We start from the raw sequence: 19,369 nt of genomic DNA, 5'->3' as shown, positions 1-19,369 counted from the left end.
TCCTGATAACCCTTTTCTGCACTCACATTCGCAGTGCCGAGGGTACCGGTTATGTACTACTTGCCTAAAATCCATAAAAATCTTTCAAAATGGCCAGGCTGCCCTATAATTAGTGCAATTGACTCGGTGACAGCGAGGATAGGCAGGTATGTGGATGATTTTTTGCAGCCTCTGGTTACTGCGACTCCCTCTTATTTGAGAGACACAACACAAGTTATTAATCTGTTGGGAGAATGTGAGTGGAGAGAAGGCTGCATTATGGCAACAGCCGATGTGGCCTCTATCTACACTATCATATCTCACCAGCAGGGCCTAGAGGCGGTGAGGTTTTATCTTGAACAGGATCACTCTTTACCACAAATGCAGAAAGACTTTGTACGTTTAGCTGAACACGTAGGGAACATTAAACGACGTCCGATAGTGAAAAAACGTGCAGGGTAGAGCCTGTGGTGACATCATCACGTTTTTTCCTCTCAGGAGGTTAATGGACAAACAAACCAGGAAGTGAAGTGAAGCCTGTGGAGACGCCGTGGTTCTTATCACAAGACATGCTGCTGTATTGCTTATGAATGGCTTTTATCTTGTAAGTGCAACCCACTTATTTTATTAAATTCATTTATATAAAGTTATATAAAGTTACTGCACTATGGGAGCAATTCTTTTTTATATTTTTGAGTCTTATTAGCAAAGCTGCAGTTCCAGACAATATTAAGGGTCCTGGGCAGACTGATTTCCCTGAGCTTGGTGAGACTACTATTCTAGTGGTCACGGTGATTAGGTAAGCAGGCTACAGAGAAACTGCATAAACCTCTAAAGGGATTTTTAAGGTAATGAAAACTTAAAAATATTTTAACACAAATGTTTATTATAAATATATATAGATATAAATTGGTTGCATAAATAGAAAGGTCAATAGAATGAGTGAAGATAACACATTGCAGAATGTTAAAAAAGTGCATATGAAAATGAAAAAAGAAAGAATTGGAAGAAAGTGATACATAACATAACCCGATACAATCACCACAGACGAGAAACCGTGGTGTCGAGTAGTGAAATTCCAACGCGTCTCAACATGCTTATTTCAAAGAAAAAGTCTTCTTCAAGGAAATGTATCACAGTCTAAAGGAAATCAAAAACAGCAATGTTATGGACTGTGTAAAACTATATATTTATATCTCGCATGTTAAAGTGGGGTTCCACCCAAAAAAACAAAACTACATGAAAAATCCTAAAAAAAATTACAAAAAAAATTTGGATATATATATTTTTTTTTTACTTACCTCTAAATGCCTGTTGCTAGGGGGTCCCTTGTAGTCTGCCTCTTCCAGTGCCTGGGCTGGTGACATCACTTCCCCCTCGGCACAGGAAGGGCTCGGCTCTGCTCCCTCCCTCCTGTCAATCATCTGGGACCCATTACAGGTCCCAGGTGACTGAGCGGCCAACCACAGTGCGCCGCGCTGCTCGCGCATGCACAGTGGGTGCCAGGCTGTGAAGCCACAGCCCGGCGCCCACAGTTGCAATGCCGGCGCCGCTGAATGGAGGGGGAGATGAGTGGGGCTTCGATCCCCCGCATCGCTGGACCCTGGGACAGGTAAGTGTCCAATTAAAAGTCAGCAGCTGCAGTATTTTTAATTTTTTTTTTTTTTTGACTGGAACTCCTCTTTAAGGCTCACAATCTACTCACATCCTCCCAATGCACTTCAAGGGTTAATTATATCTCCTGTGTCAGGGTGAGGGGTCCTGATTCCCCATGGGTAAACAATGTCCCAAATCCTCTACAGGACGGCTGGATATATAATTGCGATCCAAATATTGGCGTTCCAGCATCAAGTATTAGATGTCTGTATATAACAGGGTTAAAGGAGAGGTAAGAAAAAGAACCTGGTTGGGAAGCAAGGGGGGGGGGGTAACCCTTTCCTCAATGCTGGTGTTCTAGTGTAAGACAAGTAACTTACTTTTAACAGAAAGTATAGGTCTGGCCCGTCCGGAGCAATCCGCATACCCTGATACCCTCAGCTGGTAACCGAGGGAAGGAGTGATGCCATGTGCCGTCCCTGGTGTCCTTTTATGTGGTGTGGGCGGGCATGGGCCATCGCATCAGCCAATGGCGCGGTGCACCTGAAATCACCGCCGACAGGGAGGTCCAACGTGGTCACGCTGCGCGTTCCCATAGCACTGGACGCTGCTGCAGGCACCGCGCATGCGTGCCGTGGCGGCGTGCGTCTCAGGGACGCACAGCAGCCTGAATGGGCCTGCCACCATGATGGAAAGGGGCTGTGACCATAGTTGGAAATACTGCAGTGGGGTATCGCCGAACCAACCAACCAAAGCTGCGCAGCTGATGCGGTGTCCTCACTGCAGAAAGGAAAAACATGCCCCCACCCCAAGGATGGAATATATGCCCCTAGAACCGTCTACCGGGATGGTACGTCCCGGTCGGCGGAACGGCATAGAGCGGGTGGACGTTGGATTACCAGGGTTTTTCCGGGGCCTGTAGCACCTAGAGTGCCATCCCCCTGATCCACCCAATACATCCAGAGTGGAAAAGGGGGGATAGCTAAGGACTAATGACCACCGACACAGGGGGCCCCGCTCAAGCATTGGAGTGAATTGTATTGTACACCGCGGCCCCCCTGTGCCGGGTAGGGACAGGACAAAGAGGGTAAATACCCTTCCCAGTTGGAAGAACCCCTGGGGAAAGGACACTCCACCTCCACATCGGGCAACCCAGAAATGCATGAGAGATGACGTGGATGCGAGATCCAAACAGATTACTGCTAGGTGGCCCTAATAAACATCGAGACGTACAATATAGCAATAGAATCATTCAATAAAATTTAAAAAAATAAAATAAAAACAGTCAAAAATGAAAAACAGTAGTGAATCTCATGACACCATCCCGAGTTGGTTCAGAAAGCATAGGCCAAATCAGGTGGTGATGAGACAACAAAAACAACCTTCCGGTTTCTCGTCTGTGGTGATTGTATCGGGTTGTGTTATGTATCACTTTCTTCCAATTCTTTCTTTTTTCATTTTCATATGCACTTTTTTTTAACATTCTGCAATGTGTTATCTTCACTCATTCTATTGACCTTTCTATTTATGCAACCAATTTATATCTATATCTATATATATATATATACAGTGGTGTATTTAGGTTTTGTGCTGCCCTAGGCCTGACTAAACGCATGCACCCCCCTAATTTAAATACGACCCACCCCATCCTGCCGAGGCCACACCCCTTCCTGTTTAAGACCCACCCTATCATCTGTAAACACCACCCCTTCCTCTTTAGGCTCATTTGGCACCTTTCAGGGGGGAACGGGTACCTGTTTCTGACAGGTACCCTTCCCCACTTCCGGGAGACTGCGCTGTCCCCTCTGAAGTTTGCCCCCCTCCTCCTTCCTCCGCTGGGCCATTCAGAAAGTGCAACGCGCTTCGCACATGTGCAGTAGGGAACCGGTCGGTTTCCCTTACCATGAATGATAGTGGCAAAACCCGAGAGCCAATCCGAAAATCGGCTGAGGTGTCGACATCGCTGAATCCCTGGACAGGTAAGTGTCCTACTATTGAAAGTCAGCAGCTACAGTATTTTTAGCTGCTGAGTTTTAATGCTATCACGGGGGGGGGGGTGTCTCACTGTGCCCCATCAAACGCAGTCACTGTGCCCATCAAACGCAGTCACTGTGCCCATCAAATGCAGCCACTGTGCCCCATCTAACGCAGCCACTGTGCCCCATCAAACGCAGCCACTGCCCCATCAAACGTAGCCATTGTGCCATCAAACATAGCCATTGTGCCCTCAAACGCAGCCACTGTGCCCATCAAATGCTGCCACTGTGCCCTCAAACGCAGCCACTGTGCCCCATCAAACATAGCCATTGTGCCATCAAACATAGCCATTGTGCCCTCAAACGCAGCCACTGTGCCCATCAAATGCTGCCACTGTGCCCTCAAACGCAGCCACTGTGCCCATCAAATGCTGCCACTGTGCCCTCAAACGCAGCCACTGTGCCCCATCAAACGTAGCCATTGTGCCATCAAACGTAGCCACTGTGCCCTCAAACGCAGCCACTGTGCCCATCAAATGCTGCCACTGTGCCCTCAAACGCAGCCACTGTGCCCATCAAACGCAGCCACTGTGCCCATCAATTGCAGCCACTGTGCCCCATCAAACGCAGCCACTGTGCCATCAAACGCAGCCACTGTGCCCTCAAACGCAGCCACTGTGCCCATCAAATGCAGCCACTGTGCCCATCAAACGCAGCCACTGTGCCCTCAAACGCAGCCACTGTGCCATCAAACGCAGCCACTGTGCCCTCAAACGCAGCCACTGTGCCCATCAAATTCTGCCAGTGCCCATCAAATGCTGCCAGTGCCCATAATACTGATATACTTTATTAAATCATTGTACCTGCTGTCCTGGGGGTTTCCCTCGTGCTCCTCTCTCTCCTCCTGACGTCACAGCCCCAGGGCCGAGGAGACGATTCACTGCAGGAAAGCAGTGCAGGGGAGGGTAGGCGGAGCTTAAGGCTCCACCTGTCACTTATGGGGGGCGCGAGTGACACACGCCGCCCCTCCGCAAGAGAGAAAGCCCCCCCCCACCCGTCTGACTGATTCCCGGCTCCTGCTGCCGCCTCCCGCACACTTGCAGCCCACGGCGGCCAGCTTTCTGTAGCGGCGCCGCTGTGTATGGGTGTGCTTGTCAGAGAGTAGGGGGCATGAGATACACGCGCCCACCCTCTGCCAAGCACGCCCATACACAGCGGCGCCGCTAAAGAAAGCCGGACGCCGTGGGCTGCAAGTGTGCAGGAGGCGGCAGCGGGAGCCGGGAATCAGTCAGACGGGTGGGGGGGCTTTCACTCATGCGGGGGGGCGGCCTATTTTGCCGCCCCCCGCAAAGTGCCGCCCTAGGCCTAGGCCTTGTTGGCCTAGGCCAAAACACAGCCCTGCATATATATATATATATATATATATATATATATATATATATATATATATATATATATTTATAATAAACATTTGTTTTAAAATATTTTTTAGTTTTCATTGCCTTAAAAATCCCTTTAGAGGTTTATGCAGTTTCTCTATAATATAATACGGGATGATGGCAATGACACATCCACACCACCAGGGTCAACTTTATAGGTAAGCAGGCTACTTACTCACTTGGATGCGGAGCTGGATACACATTCTGTGAAGGATCTTTCACGGTTTCCTCCTCTACAGTTTTCATCTATACTTAACACGGATGATTGTTGTCATTTTCTCATTTATGGGCTGAAATGTTCGGGACTGCTTTAGTCTTCCTTTATTACCTTTTTTTCACTTGAAAATTTGAAAATATTTATAATTTTGCTACGTCACTAGCGCTGCATCTATTTTGTATATATACATTTTGCAGTCCCCTGCAAGTAACTCCTCTGGCCCTTTTGATACGTAAAATGCAGCCTGCCAGCTGTGTTAGAGAAGCAATACAAAAAAGCAATACAAAGAGAACAGGATACTTCCTCATACATGTACATGGTACAGCAGGCATATATCAGGAATATGAAATGTTGGGGTAACAAACATTTTAACAAATCACACACATCCTACCACAATTGAAACTGTAGATGCAGCATGCATAGTAGAAGAGGGGAAATTCACATCACATTGTAGAGATTCCCTCTTATTTACTGGGAAATATACAGCCAAAAAAATTACAAAAATTTGATGGCAGTTATAACAATTTCTTGCTAAAAAGATGTTGCTATATATACAACTGGAATGTCTCTAGTTCTAGTTGTAAAGAATCATCTCCATGGTGCTGTGTTATACACAGGGAGAGAGGTCTTTGTCTTTATCAGTCATATTGCATTTATGTAATCAGTATATGGATAGAGCATATATACACCTTTTTCTATAAGATACACGCTGTTTGTTTTCAGTCGATCATTAAGTGGTGGGAGGAGACGGAATGCAGCTGGTTTATATTTAATGCAAACAGGTCCTTCCAGACACACCACCCTGTTCTTGGTGAGTGCTGTGCGAGGCTGCTAGAAACAAACTGCTGAGCTGTGTGCAAAATACAAGACTCTCATTCATTTCATTATTCTTATCACACAGGTTCCTCCAAAGGTGATAGTCCGCAAACATGACTAGCTCTGAAAGAAGTTTGGCTAAAGGTAGGTGTGCAATGTGACATTTGGATCAGCAAATTGTAAGTGTTCACTCTTTTCAGGTTACAGAGTTCTTAAACCACATGATATCAAGATGCACTCCATGTTAAACCGGTATTAAACCCGAAAGAAAACATTTATTATATTGCAGCTTACCAGTTTATTGATGTGGTGGCTGCATTTGTTTTCTTTTTTAGGCTTTCTTTTATTTTCACCTAGTGATCTGGCCAGTAAATTGTATTATTTGAGTTATCCTGCAGATGTAGCAGTTACAGGGTTGAGACAAACCATTTAACACTGATCAGGGGTGTGTGCAATGGTCAGCTTTTATTTATGTCAAACCTTTATCCCAAAAGGGGAAAAAAACTCTTACAGTAGCTGCTTGTAGTAGCCAGAGTTCAGCTTCAGGTTTTTTTTTTAGTGTATCTAAATCTGTAAGTACACCTTACACCCCTCTCCTCCCCAGATTGACAGTGCTGCCATCCAAAGGTGTCTAATTTGTCCATTGTAGGGGCATCCTAAAAGACAAAAAAAGCTCCAGAACTTGTTTGAGCTTCAGGCGACTTGGAGTGGGGATGTTCTCCATAGAGCTTCAAGTGATATATACCAGAAATTTGCAGGCAAGGGGTGAGGGACTGAATTTCTGCTTCGATTGCCTATATGGTTGAATTTCTGCTTCAGTCGCCTATATGGGGATGTTCTCCATAGAGCTTCAAGTGATGTATCCCAGAAGATTGTGGGCAAGGGGTGAGGGACAGAATTTCTGCTTCTATCGCCTAGGGGAAATTGTCAAAACCAAATACCCGCCCCCCCCCCCCCAAAAAAAAATGTGTCTAAGAGTAGTAGAGGAGGGGGTAAGACGGAAAAGTGTGAACGTTCACTTTTGGGTGAAGTTCCTCTTTCAAGTGGAACTTAATCCTCCCAGGCCACTGTCCTCCATCCTGCCACCCCTCACAATAGCCAAGTGATTTATTATTATTATTATTATTATTATTATTATTATTATATAAATATGTATCAACTTTTTTGGGTAATTCGCTCTCCACCTCCTAGATTCTGGCCTAGACTACAATGATGTTTCTGTTGCCTGCATTCTACTGGAATACCCATGTTGCACATCTCAGGAGACTGCATGCACCAGGGCACATCATCTGGGGGCTTGCTGTTTCCTACTGGTACCTGCGTGCGTCGTGTCATGAGGAGGCTGGCTGGAAAAACCCAGATGACACAGCTGACCTCCTAATGACGTTGCAGACAAAGATAGTGGTGCAGGACCCAGTACATGGCAGATCTGCACATAGCACCTCTTTATCGATGGGTGTGTGAATGTGTTTTGTGGCCTACCCAGCGAGAAAGGTAAAGTAGGAGATAGAGGTGGGGGGTGAGTGATGCATCCCTATATGTCATGCTGTAGAATGTCTGCTTAGATGTACTGAGGATTTCTATGTGTAAGTCTCAGTCCTCCTTCCATGACTACAGCACCCACAGGTCATGCACAGAACTGACAGGTCAGGAGCCACAAACAGCTAATTGGCTCTTCAGTTCTAAATGAATAAAAATGTTGCATTTATAGGCACGTTAACAAAATGCTGATCCGAAAACTGAAATGATTGAAAGAGCAGGTAAACCCTAAATTGAAATAGTCTGTGTTGGTGCTTCTATTTAATATTTTTTATAATATAAATAGAACTGTGTCTGCATTGAACATAAAGCATCTGATGTTTTTGCATAACTTTGCCAAGCTTCTCCTTGTTCTGCATTAGCTAGATTGGTCATTTTAAAAGCCACTTAAACCTTTCATTCTGGTGTGTTGTGTTAAGGCACCACATTGCACTATGGGTGAAACGCGTGTTACTGCAGCACATTAGTGTGAATAGAGCCAAACCACACTTTAGCGGACATGGGTGTTTATAAAGCATTCACATGACTTGTAATACTTGATTTGATTGTAGCCGTATTAGTGCAATTGTGACAGAGAAAATTGAGTACTGTCCGTGATACTTTTTTTATTTGCACTAACATACAATTTTTCAGGACAAGCTTTCGGGGTATGTCCCCTTCTTCAAGGTCCAAGCAGTACTGATTCACATTGTAAAGAAGCTTAAAAGCAAATGCAAACTGAACTCCTATTTATAACTGATCTTGTGTACAATGAAAATTTCCAGGTTAAGATATTAAAAATAAGGGACAAATCTATTGAAAGCAGGGCAGTTGGTAGCTATGGAAATAAAACCTTTGCATGTCTCCTACAGAAATGTAACATTCTTTTGAATGCTGTTTGTATAAAGATAACAAATCTCTGTAGAAGGCAGTGATTGATTTGGGACAACTATTGTTATTTCACACAGCCTGTGTAACTTTCGGCTAAAAATATATATATTTGTGTAACATGCCTATTATTTGGAATTGAGCAATCATATTATTATTTTTTTTTCTTTCAGGCTGTGCTGCCCCAGGGCCAGTGCCACAAGGGTTGATTAGACTATACAGCATGAGATTCTGCCCCTTTGCTCAGAGAGCAAGACTCGTCCTAGTTGCCAAAGGAATAAAGTAAGAAATTTAGATACACACTGTCTGGTGATTTAAAGTTTGATATGTTTTGCTATGAGTTTGTGTATTCAAAGTGCTTATGAAATAAAGTAATCCAATATACATTTCCCAACAGTAAAATATGTACTTATAAATAATCAGTCTTTGAAATGTAAGAAAAACTTGCTTGCATATCTTTTTTATCCATGAAAGGTGCAGGTCATGTAATCACTTGTCTTTGCTGAGCACATCACGGGTGGGGGTGGGAGTGCCCACACTGGGGGGGGTTTGTATGTACTTCATTTCCAGAAGTGACGGTTCTCATCAAGCGGCAGCATTTCCAAGATAACTAAATGCAATCACAAACCCGCCGGGGAAATGTCACTTCTGCCAGTCTGTCAATCCAGGGAGGAAGGATGGGCGGGAGGTGTGGCTACTATGAGTAGGGTATGAGCGGGGATCATTGTTTACTTAGTATTTGGCTTCAAATGCATTTTATTTATTGTGTACGTAGCCATAGTAGACTTTTTACTTGACTTTACCAACTGTGAGATGTGATTTTATTTTTATTTCCTGAGATGAAGGAAATTCAGTTTTGACAGTCTTCTGCCTTTGCGTGCACATTTACATGTAAGCTTTCCATTGTGTTATGCGGCACATTAATAGGTCTTGTGTACAGGCATCTCATTTATAATGAATGGGGTGCCAACGTACCGTTACAGATGACAAAGAATACAAATATTTTTCTTCTGCGCATGCCTAGGTTTGTTTTCCCTGTAAAGTGATTGTACACGATCACCTTGTAAAATAATATTTTCAGTTTTAAAATAGAAATGAAAGGCAAAACATTTTTGTATAGTTTAAAAAAAAAAAAACAAACAAAAAAAAAAAAAAAACATTATAAATGCCTTTTTTTTTTTTTTTTTTTTTATATCCTGGTTCAATTCTTTGTTTCATTAATTGACAGTTTCATATATTTACCCTTTCAGATTTGTTGATGAAGTACAATGATTAAAACACACACGTAGTATAGTAATAAGGAGCCCCCAACTTCTGAAGTCATGGAGATGTCAGTCTCTTCAATTTCTAGGCACATTCACTTGTCTGTCTTATTATTATTATTATTATTATTATTATTATTATTATTATTATACAGGATTTATATAGCGCTGACAGTTTAAGCAGCGCTTTACAACATGAGGGCAGACAGTACACTTACAATACAATTCAATACAGGAGGAATCAGAGAGCCCTGCTCGTTAGAGCTTACAATCTAGGAGGGATGGGTCAAGTTAGACGAGACGAGGCACTCCTTATTTTCAATGTTCTCTTGTATTTTATATGTGAAAGGAGACTGTAATAAACTGGTTTTAGCCAGTCCTAACAAAAGAATGGCTATAACAGGTTTGAGACAATGTGACCATCTGTGATGAAGTCAGAAAGATCAATGTATGCAGAGCCATAGCCAGTATGCAGATATATATAGCACAGAAATGATTACCTTTTAAACTATCATAGTTAATAACAAATGAGCAGGGCCCTTTGATTCCTACTGTATTAAAGTGTATTGTATTTGTACTGTCTACCCTCAAGTTGTAAAGCGCTGCATAAACTGTCGGCGCTATATAAATCCTGTATAATACCAAGTTCTTTGTAAATCAATTATGAATATAGACCCATACGACACAGGACAAATCTGATCATTGGAGGAGAGTACACTGAGTTTCCAGCATAGCTAGAAAACTGACCACGGTGTGCTCTCCTGCTTAGCGCAGTCAGTTTTTAATAGGAAAGCAAGGAGACTAGCAGGATTACCAGGGATTTCACATAAAGGAAGCAATACAAAGAGAACAAGATACTTTCTCATACAAGTGCATGGTACAGCAGGCATTTATATCAGGAATATGAAGTCTTGGGGTAACAAACCCTTTAATGACAGGTGTCGATATAGGGCTACTAAATAGTGTGTGGAGTTATTTTATAGCACAGTTTGAATCAGGAACACCACCTTGTGTTAATTGTTTTTCTTGTGAATTGTCATTATAGGCATGAAGTAGTAAACATCAATCTGAAGAGCAAACCGGACTGGTATTTAGAGCTGAATCCTTCCGGTATGGTACCTACAATTCAGACTTCTGATGGGAAAATAATCTATGAATCAGCAATTGTTTGTGAATACCTGGATGAAGTTTTTCCTGGGGCTAAGCTGATTCCATCTGACCCCTATGCAAAAGCTGAACAGAAGATGTTGCTGGAAGCTTTCTCTGCAGTATGTATGATGAGAACCTTTTGGTTTTTTTTTTTTTTTTTTTTTTTTTTTTTTTTTGATGCATGGTGGAAAGTATATACAAAAGTGGAAGCCTCTTATGCAGCCCATACATGGTTAGAAATTTGACTGTTTCAGCAAGGACCGGCCGAATTCCAAACCAGGTTTAGGCAAGCTCATTGTACAGAAGCCGATCTACCAATCAACTTCTGTACAACCACACTGTTGGGTTTTTACCGATTGATCAGAGCAAATGGCTATAGCTGGCAGCACTGATCTGTGTATTCTGATTGGGGGGGGGGGTGGGGAGTCTCCCCCCTGTCATAATTCAATAACTCGGCGCATGTGATTTCCCCTATCCACCTCGAATGTGGGGATGAGAGAATTTAGTCATTTTTTTTTTAAATTCAACCTTGTGGTAGAATTAAAAATAAATGACTAATTTATGGGCTGTCTTACTTTTGACCAGTGACCCAAACTGAAAAATTTCCTTGCATTTAACTGACCCTTAGAGCCCATGAATCAGTCTCAAATATGGTTTTATTGAATCATAAAGTGCTCAACACTTGCTGACTAACTGAAAACACGTGCTAGCATCTTTAATAAAAAGTGGATTAATGTGTGTATCAGTAGAAAAAGTGAACAAACAAATCTCTATATAAAATGTAGGCCATATTTTCCAAAGCAACTCATCCCAGAAAGTGAAATTATATTGTACATTACCCTTAAAACCACTATAGGGAAAATGGGCAAATGTTTGCTCAATAATTTTAATCCTGACCACTAAGCCCAAGGCTAAAGTACACAGTTCATTGATGTTACTATATTGGGCTGGGATGGATGTAATGTGTATAAGTCCATGGATGTGGACACTGGTGTAGCTACATTACATGGGTTCCTGGAGTAAATTTTAGAGCAAAGTGCTTTCCCAATTGCCTCCAGGTAGTGCTCCCTGTGATGAACACAGTGTCAGACTCCTGCCACCTTCACCACTTTGTGACAAATGGCTGGTCAAACTCACACCTCACTGTCACTTATCTGCACAAATGACACTCTCAACCTCACCCTGCACAAAGATTTTCCAGCACATGGGACCACAATCTAAGTGCCAGCAGACTGAAAGTGATCACCACTGGGTTTGGTTAGATACAGTTAACCATTTATAACCCAAATCAACTGCCACCAGATATTTTATTCTAAATATCAATGTTCACAATAATGATTATGCCTTTTATTAAATGTCTGTAATATACACTGTCCCCACAGACAGGAATATTCCAGAGATTACCATATAGTAGCGCTCTTTAAGGAGAAAGGGGTTCTTTAAATTCTGGCTTAGTGCATTAGTGACAATATTAACAATTTAAAAATATTATTTAATAAAAATACAAAACACAGTTCAAACCGAATATTTACTGAAAAAAGGTGTTGCAACGGAAAGGAGACAATAAGGCAAAAGAAAAACAAAAAAAGGTTTAATAATGAAAATACTCAACAAAGTTCTGGCTCTGTGAATTCAGCAAAGTCCAGTCAATGAGCATAAGATGGATCAGTGGCTCTCATAAATCTTTGCTGATGTTTCTTATTTGATGGTAAAAGGGGAGCACTAGACTGCTTATGGGTGTGGGCACAAATGACCTGACCAATGATAAGGTCTGAGGAGTGGCCGATGGGATGTCAGTCTTTACGATCATTCAGCTGTCCCTCAATCAGATAAGGTTTTATAAATGTATTAATAATTTGAGTATACCATATGTAATGACCTGGTAACTTTCATATTATCAGGAACCATGACTCAGACTGAGACAGAAAATACAATAAAAATCACACCTTTTAATGTAATGGTAAAAATGGTACAGATCAGTAAACGTAGTCAAAACAAAGCCAGGGATCGGAAGCCAAAGTGGATAGTCAGACAAGCCAGCAATCAGGAAACCAGAGATCAGTGTAGTCAGAGGCAGAAGAACAGGTTCAGGAACCAAAGCCAGGCAAAGTCTTTCACAGGAACACAGCAGAGAAGGTGCAGATACAGTCAGGTCCATAAATATTGGGACATTGATACAATTCTAATCTTTTTGGCTCTATACACCACCACAATGGATTTGACATGAAACAAACAAGATGTGCTTTAACTGCAGACTTTCAGCTTTAATTTGGGGGTATTTACATCCAAATCAGGTGAACGGTGTAGGAATTACAACAGTTTGTATATGTGCCTCCCACTTTTTAAGAGACCAAAAGTAATGGGACAGTTGGCTGCTCAGCTGTTCCATGGCCAGGTGTGTAGTTATTCCCATTTACAAGGAGCAGATATAAGGTCCAGAGTTCATTTCAAGTGTGCTATTTGCATTTGGAATCTGTTGCTGTCAACTCTCAATATGAGATCCAAAGAGCTGTCACTATCAGTGAAGCAAGCCATCATTAGGCTGAAAAAACAAAACAAACCCATCAGAGAGATGGCAAAAACATTAGGTGTGGCCAAATCAACTGTTTGGAACATCCTTAAAAAGAGAGAATGCACCGGTGAGCTCAGCAACACCAAAAGACCCGGAAGACCACGGATACCAACTGTGGTTGAATTTTCTTTTGAAGAATTCTTTCCCTGGTGAAGAAAACACCCTTCACAACAGTTGGCCAGATCAAGAACACACTCCAGGAGGTAGGTGTATGTGTGTCAAAGTCAACAATCAAGAGAAGACTTCACCAGAGTGAATACAGAGAGTTCACCACAAGATGTAAACCACTGGTGAGCCTCAAAAACAGGAAGGCCAGATTAGAGTTTGCCAAACAACATCTAAAAAAGCCTTCACAGTTCTGGAACAACATCCTATGTACAGATGAGACCAAGATCAACTTGTACCAGAGTGATAAGAAGAGAAGAGTATGGAGAAGGAAAGGAACTGCTCGTGATCCAAAACATACCACCTCATCAGTGAAGTATGTTGGTGGTAGTGTCATGGCATGGGCATGTATGGCTGCCAATGGAACTGGTTCTCTTGTATTTATTGATGTGATTGCTGACAAAAGCAGCAGGATGAATTCTGAAGTGTTTCGGGCAATATTATCTGCTCATATTCAGCAAAATGCTTCAGAACTAATTGGATGGCGCTTCACAGTGCAGATGGACAATGACCCGAAGCATACTGCAAAAGCAACCAAAGAGTTTTGTAGCCTCCATTGCGGTTTTCCCGAGTGTGGCTCGGAGTTAAAATTCAGGACCATTAGCGGTAACCCCGAGCCAAACTCGGGATTACATCGCAGGATCCTGGTGTGGCTTTACTTACCTTGTCCCCGGGATCCTGCGATGTCCCCCGCTGTGTCTGCGGGCTCCGTCCTCCTCCGAAGCCTCTCCGTGCCAGGCTCCCTTCCCTGCGAGTGGCGCGACGCACGGGGGCGGAGCCTGGCGGCAAATTCAAAAAAGTGTAAAATCATAACACATACAGTACTGTAATCTTACAGATTACAGTACTGTGTGAAATTATTTCACAACCCTTTTGTCCCCAGTGCTTTGTCCTATGCCCTGCATGCAGTTTTATGATAGAGATATATATATATATATATATGTATGTATGTTTCTTCCTGGAAACTGGAGATTGTCCATAGCAACCAAAAAGTGTCCCTTTACATCAAAAGTGGCTTTAGACCAGCTAGAAAACAGCGATAGAAAATTAGAACACTTGCAGAATTGAGCGATAATAAATTGTGGGGAAATTGATTTTATTATTATTTTTTTTTAATTATTTATTTTTATTTATTATATTATAATTTATGTTTTTGTGTTGTAAAACTTTATCATACCCGGGATATCTACTAGATTCTTGTTTGGACAGATTTAAGTGTGTTATTGTTAAGAATTACAGACCTACAATTTAAAACGCCAAATTTCCATGCAAAATAATTGTACCGCTTTCAGCACCTAAAATCTGAAATAATCATCATACTGCCAGGGAGGTTAAGGGAAAGAAGTGGAATGTTATGCAATGGCCAAGTCAATCACCTGACCTGAATCCGATTGAGCATGCATTTCACTTGCCGAAGACAAGACTGAAGGGAAAATGGCCCAAGAACAAGCAGGAACTGAAGACAGTTGCAGTAGAGGCCTGGCATAGCATCACCAGGAATGAAACCCAGCGTCTGGTGATGTCTATGGGTTCCAGACTTCAGGCTGTAATTGACTACAAAGGATTTGCAACCAAGTATTAAAAGGTGAAAGTTTGATGGATGATTGTTAATCTGTCCCATTACTTTTGGTCCCTTAAAAAGTGGGAGGCACATATACAAACTGTTGTAATTCCTACACCGTTCACTTGATTTGGATGCAAATACTCTCAAATTAAAGCTGAAAGTCTGCAGTTAAAGCAGATCTTGTTTGTTTCATTTCAAATCCATTGTGGTGGTGTATAGAGCCAAAAAGATTAGAATTGTGTTGATGTCCCAATATTTATGGACCTGACTGTAGATTTTAAGACTGTGAATTGGAGAAAGGGTCTCCTGCAGATCAAGTAGGATAGCCATCAGTATAGATCAGACCTAAATAGCTTTTACAATATCAACTAATTCTGTGTAAGACATTTTATTGCATGTCATGTACTCCTAATGAGTTAATGACCCTATGTTTTACGATGCCTGATCCCAATGCCCTCAATGGGAAGTGGTGATAACCTTTTTAGATGTTTTTACTGCTAGCAGACCTTAAAAGAGAAGTTTGGGATTTCTGAAAAAATATATACTCAGCTAGGTGGTTGCTGCATTGGTCTGATGCTGCATCTGTCCCCTGCTGGCTCCAGACTGGGAACTGAGTGATCCAACATCGCTGATCGCTCAGCTCTCAGTCTTCAGGGTGCAGTAACTGTCAATCACCACCTCTCTGCCATATCCCTCCAGCGCTCCCTTTAGCACTAGGCTGTGCAGGGGGCGGCTGGCTCAGATTCTAAGCGACTCGGTAAGAAGCTAAGCCAGCTGTTGGTCCAGGCATCTGGGTGGATCCCGACCATATTTTCAGGATCTTTTCAGAGCCTTGACTGGCTCTGTCACATCAGCCAACAGTGGGCTTTTGCAGAACGAACTGCACTCCTGTGATCCATAGGAGAAGTACTGACAAAAAAGCTTTGGCTATACTCGTGCAAAAGCATTAAATTAGTTATTTACAGCTTTAGCAAATCTGTTAGTTACTGTATCTAAGTCTTGGTACAGCAGAATGGTTTAATGGCCATTCATGAATTGAAGTAGCCGTTCTTTTGAAGCTTCCAGACCCTTGTGGAAATGTTCACTCAAGATAAATGGAGATGAATGTCCTGTTATGGCCATGTTCTGAAGGGAGGGTCGCTTCCTTCAGAGAAAAAAAATCTAAAAATTGTTGCCCTTTGTCTTCTTACACAGTTTTTTTTGGGGTGCCCAGTTTGCAGTATCATCACAGTACCCTCCATCTGTTTACTACTGTCAATATTAATTATGTTGCTGTTAGGCACAAATGAGTTGTATGGACATGAGCGGTGTACAGAGAAAAATATAGTATTTTCTGACCCAATAATATAACTAAACAATATTGCTCTCTATTGCTTTTCAGGTTGTACCTGTATTTTACCAGATTGTGTTTGCACAGAAAGATAATAAAGACACCACTGAATTAAAATCACAGTTCCTTGAGAAATTGAAAAAACTGGAAGAGGTAAGATTTATTTTATTGATCGTTTTGGGGAACCCAGCATGATGGATTGCCCCGCCACTCAACTCTGTTCACTGTGCTATACGTTATACACTTCATACTGAGCACTGTGATGTATATTATACTCTATATACCAACTATCCCAGTATTCAAATACTAGAAGCTGTTTGGACTTGGAAATTACACAACTTTTCAATGAATAGACTCGCTTCTGTTAGTGACACAGCATTTTCAGCATACTCTGTTATATTTATGTTCAAAACTGCTCTACCAGAATCAATACTGTACCACACAGTCTAGCTGAAATCTTCAGAGTCGTACTCGTGCATGTGCACCATGGAAGTATGGAAATAAAGTAGATACTACTAGCAGCATAAGATGTCAGACATTTGCATAGTCTAATATTTTAAACCAAATCTCTGTGTACATGCCATGCATAAAAAGAAAACTTGCCAGAAGTTTAAAAGTAAAGTAGCCAAATGTTGGGAAACTTGCTGAATGATCTTTGCCAGAGCTGACTAAATAGAGAGAGACGGGCACGCATGTTGTTGCTGCACCACAAAGCCCCCAGTGTCCCTTTTATTTCAGTAGTACAGTACAATTTCATCTTTTCTTATGGCCCCTTTTCCTAGGTTGGGTGAAAAGGTTTGCTACCATCTCAAATACCTCTATGGAAAGCTGTGGTCTGTGTACGTTTATTGTTGCAAACCCAATGTGTTTGCAGACAGAATGTGACTGTATGTTTTCAGAGGTTTCATTTTATAGTTCTCATGAACCATTTCATTTCAGTTTCATTCTCTTTAACGGAAATGCTCTACAGAGCTGTCCAAATAGGTACTGCTTTGACTCATGCAGTTGTGTGTGTCAATCTTAGTTTGAGCTATTGGGCTTTGTATGCAGTAAAACCAATACGGATAGGATGGAAAATATGAAGAGGTCTAGAGGGCTGCCTACTGGCCAAAAAATAGAATACAAAATATTGATAAATATTTATATCTCTAACAGATATAAACGTGAATTTTAAAATTTAAAAACACAGACCCACTGAACAGTATATTCGGCATAGTTCTAACATTTTATGATCCAAGATAATAGTGAAATGGGTAAAAGCCATTGTTTTTAAAATGTTTCTGTCTTTGCTCTGCCTTCTTTCAGGCACTGGCTAAGAAGAAGACCCCATTCTTCGGTGGTAAATCTGTGTCCTTTATTGACTACATGGTGTGGCCCTGGTTTGAAAGATTCAGCACTTTTGGATTGGAAGGGTAAGGGCAACTTTTTTTGTTTATTCATTGCTCGTTGAGTTTTGAGATCTTGAATAGCTTGCTAATATCTTTGCAATTGTAAACTTAGTACATTTTTTTTTTGTATTACTTGGTAGTTCTAAAATCATACTAGTCACCAGATTTTACATCAAAAGTGAGGAAGCTGATCCAGCCCAAGCTTAAAACGTGTGTGCCCTTTACTCTGTGTATCCCTAAAACACCCTTGAGTCCTCCAGTAACCATACAGCCCAATGTTATACAAGTATTTTCACTGACCTAGGGGCTTTCAGAAGATGGAAACCCACAAAATGAACTGGTGTTAAGTCCCTTTGTCCTTTTTGTAGTTTGGAGAGGCAGTGACATGGTAAAAAGGTCTCTCCAAGTCCTTCTGTTCTGAAACAAAAAAAAATGTCCTGCTATGTATTAATGCTGATAGCAGTTTGATTATCTACACACGTAGAGATCAATGTAAATGATCCTTCCATAGAAATGCTCATTTTAAGTTTGATGAGCAGGAGAGGGGAGCACTAAGAAGACACCCATGGTGCCAGATTATTTTGATGGTTATGGAGAAAAGGGACAGGCAACTATGACTGGCTAGACAGACATAGAAAATCGCCAAAACATATCTTGTACTAAATTGTTGTTTTTATTTTTCTAGTCTTTTGGATAAGACTCCAAACATCAAAGCTTGGCGTGATCGTATGTTACAAGACCCAGCTGTCAAGGCAACCTTCACTGCTCCAGAGGTCCTTTTGGAATTTTTTAAGCTCTATGCTCAGGACAGTTTGGATGCTGTTGATTATGGCCTTAATTAGGATAGCTGTTCTTTATAATGTGACCTGAAACTTGTGCCTTTTACACAATCATAATCGGTACCCCCCACAGTTATTACCTTTTGTTTCCACTTGACCCTCCCTTCTAGATTGTAAGCTCTAACAAGCAGATCCCTCCTGTATTGATTTGTATTGTAAGTATACTGTCTGCCCCACGTTGTAAAGCGCTGCGCAAACTGTTGGTGCTATATAAATCCTGTATAATAATAATAAATACTGTCTCCTGTTGATCATACCATTTAAAACAGGGTTTCCCAGTTCCAGCCCACCCAGGACATCACCAACACATTTTTCAGCACAGCTTTTAGTTACAGTTTTAATTTTAACCCATGAGTCTGTGAAAGGATCTTGAAGACTGGCATTTTCCAAACCAGCATTACTTCCAATCTAAAGCACTTGTACTTCAAGTAATAACAAATAAATTTTCCACAAACTAAGCATTGTGTTTCTAGCCTCTGTGATATCGGTGCAGCCAATGCATGGGGTGCAGTGTTTTTGAAAATTCTGTCTTTTGGTTTAGTCTAATAAGAGAACTCTGTTGCAGCAAAGACGCCTTTCTTTTTAAGCATGTGTTGTGTGTGTGTGTGGCTAAACATGAAATAATTTTACGTTTTTATTCAATCTTTTTAAAGAAAAAGTTGTCATTGTAT

The 19,369-nt window shown here is 41.7% G+C and overlaps 1 protein-coding gene across 2 annotated transcripts; it reads left to right on the top strand.

The window, feature by feature from the left end:
• The first annotated feature begins 436 nt into the window (after positions 1–436).
• On the top strand, positions 437–19,156 carry LOC141105902 (glutathione S-transferase omega-1-like). 2 transcript variants are annotated; one of them, XM_073596092.1, is made up of 7 exons: positions 437–583; positions 6,109–6,167; positions 8,603–8,711; positions 10,737–10,959; positions 16,523–16,624; positions 17,777–17,883; positions 18,545–19,156. In XM_073596092.1, exons 2-7 carry the CDS (start codon positions 6,137–6,139, stop codon positions 18,699–18,701), a joined length of 729 nt encoding a protein of 242 aa, XP_073452193.1. In that variant the 5' UTR covers positions 437–583; positions 6,109–6,136; the 3' UTR covers positions 18,702–19,156. The 2 variants fall into 2 exon arrangements, with proteins under 2 accessions (XP_073452193.1, XP_073452192.1); XM_073596091.1 differs by lacking the exon at positions 437–583 and adding an exon at positions 5,930–6,018.
• The last annotated feature ends 213 nt before the right edge of the window (positions 19,157–19,369 follow it).

Source organism: Aquarana catesbeiana, linkage group LG08, assembly GCF_042186555.1.
Source record: "Aquarana catesbeiana isolate 2022-GZ linkage group LG08, ASM4218655v1, whole genome shotgun sequence".
In the NCBI taxonomy this organism is placed as follows: domain Eukaryota; kingdom Metazoa; phylum Chordata; class Amphibia; order Anura; family Ranidae; genus Aquarana; species Aquarana catesbeiana.
Note: the sequence above shows the minus strand (reverse complement) of the source record. Positions and strands in the feature narration are given on the sequence as shown.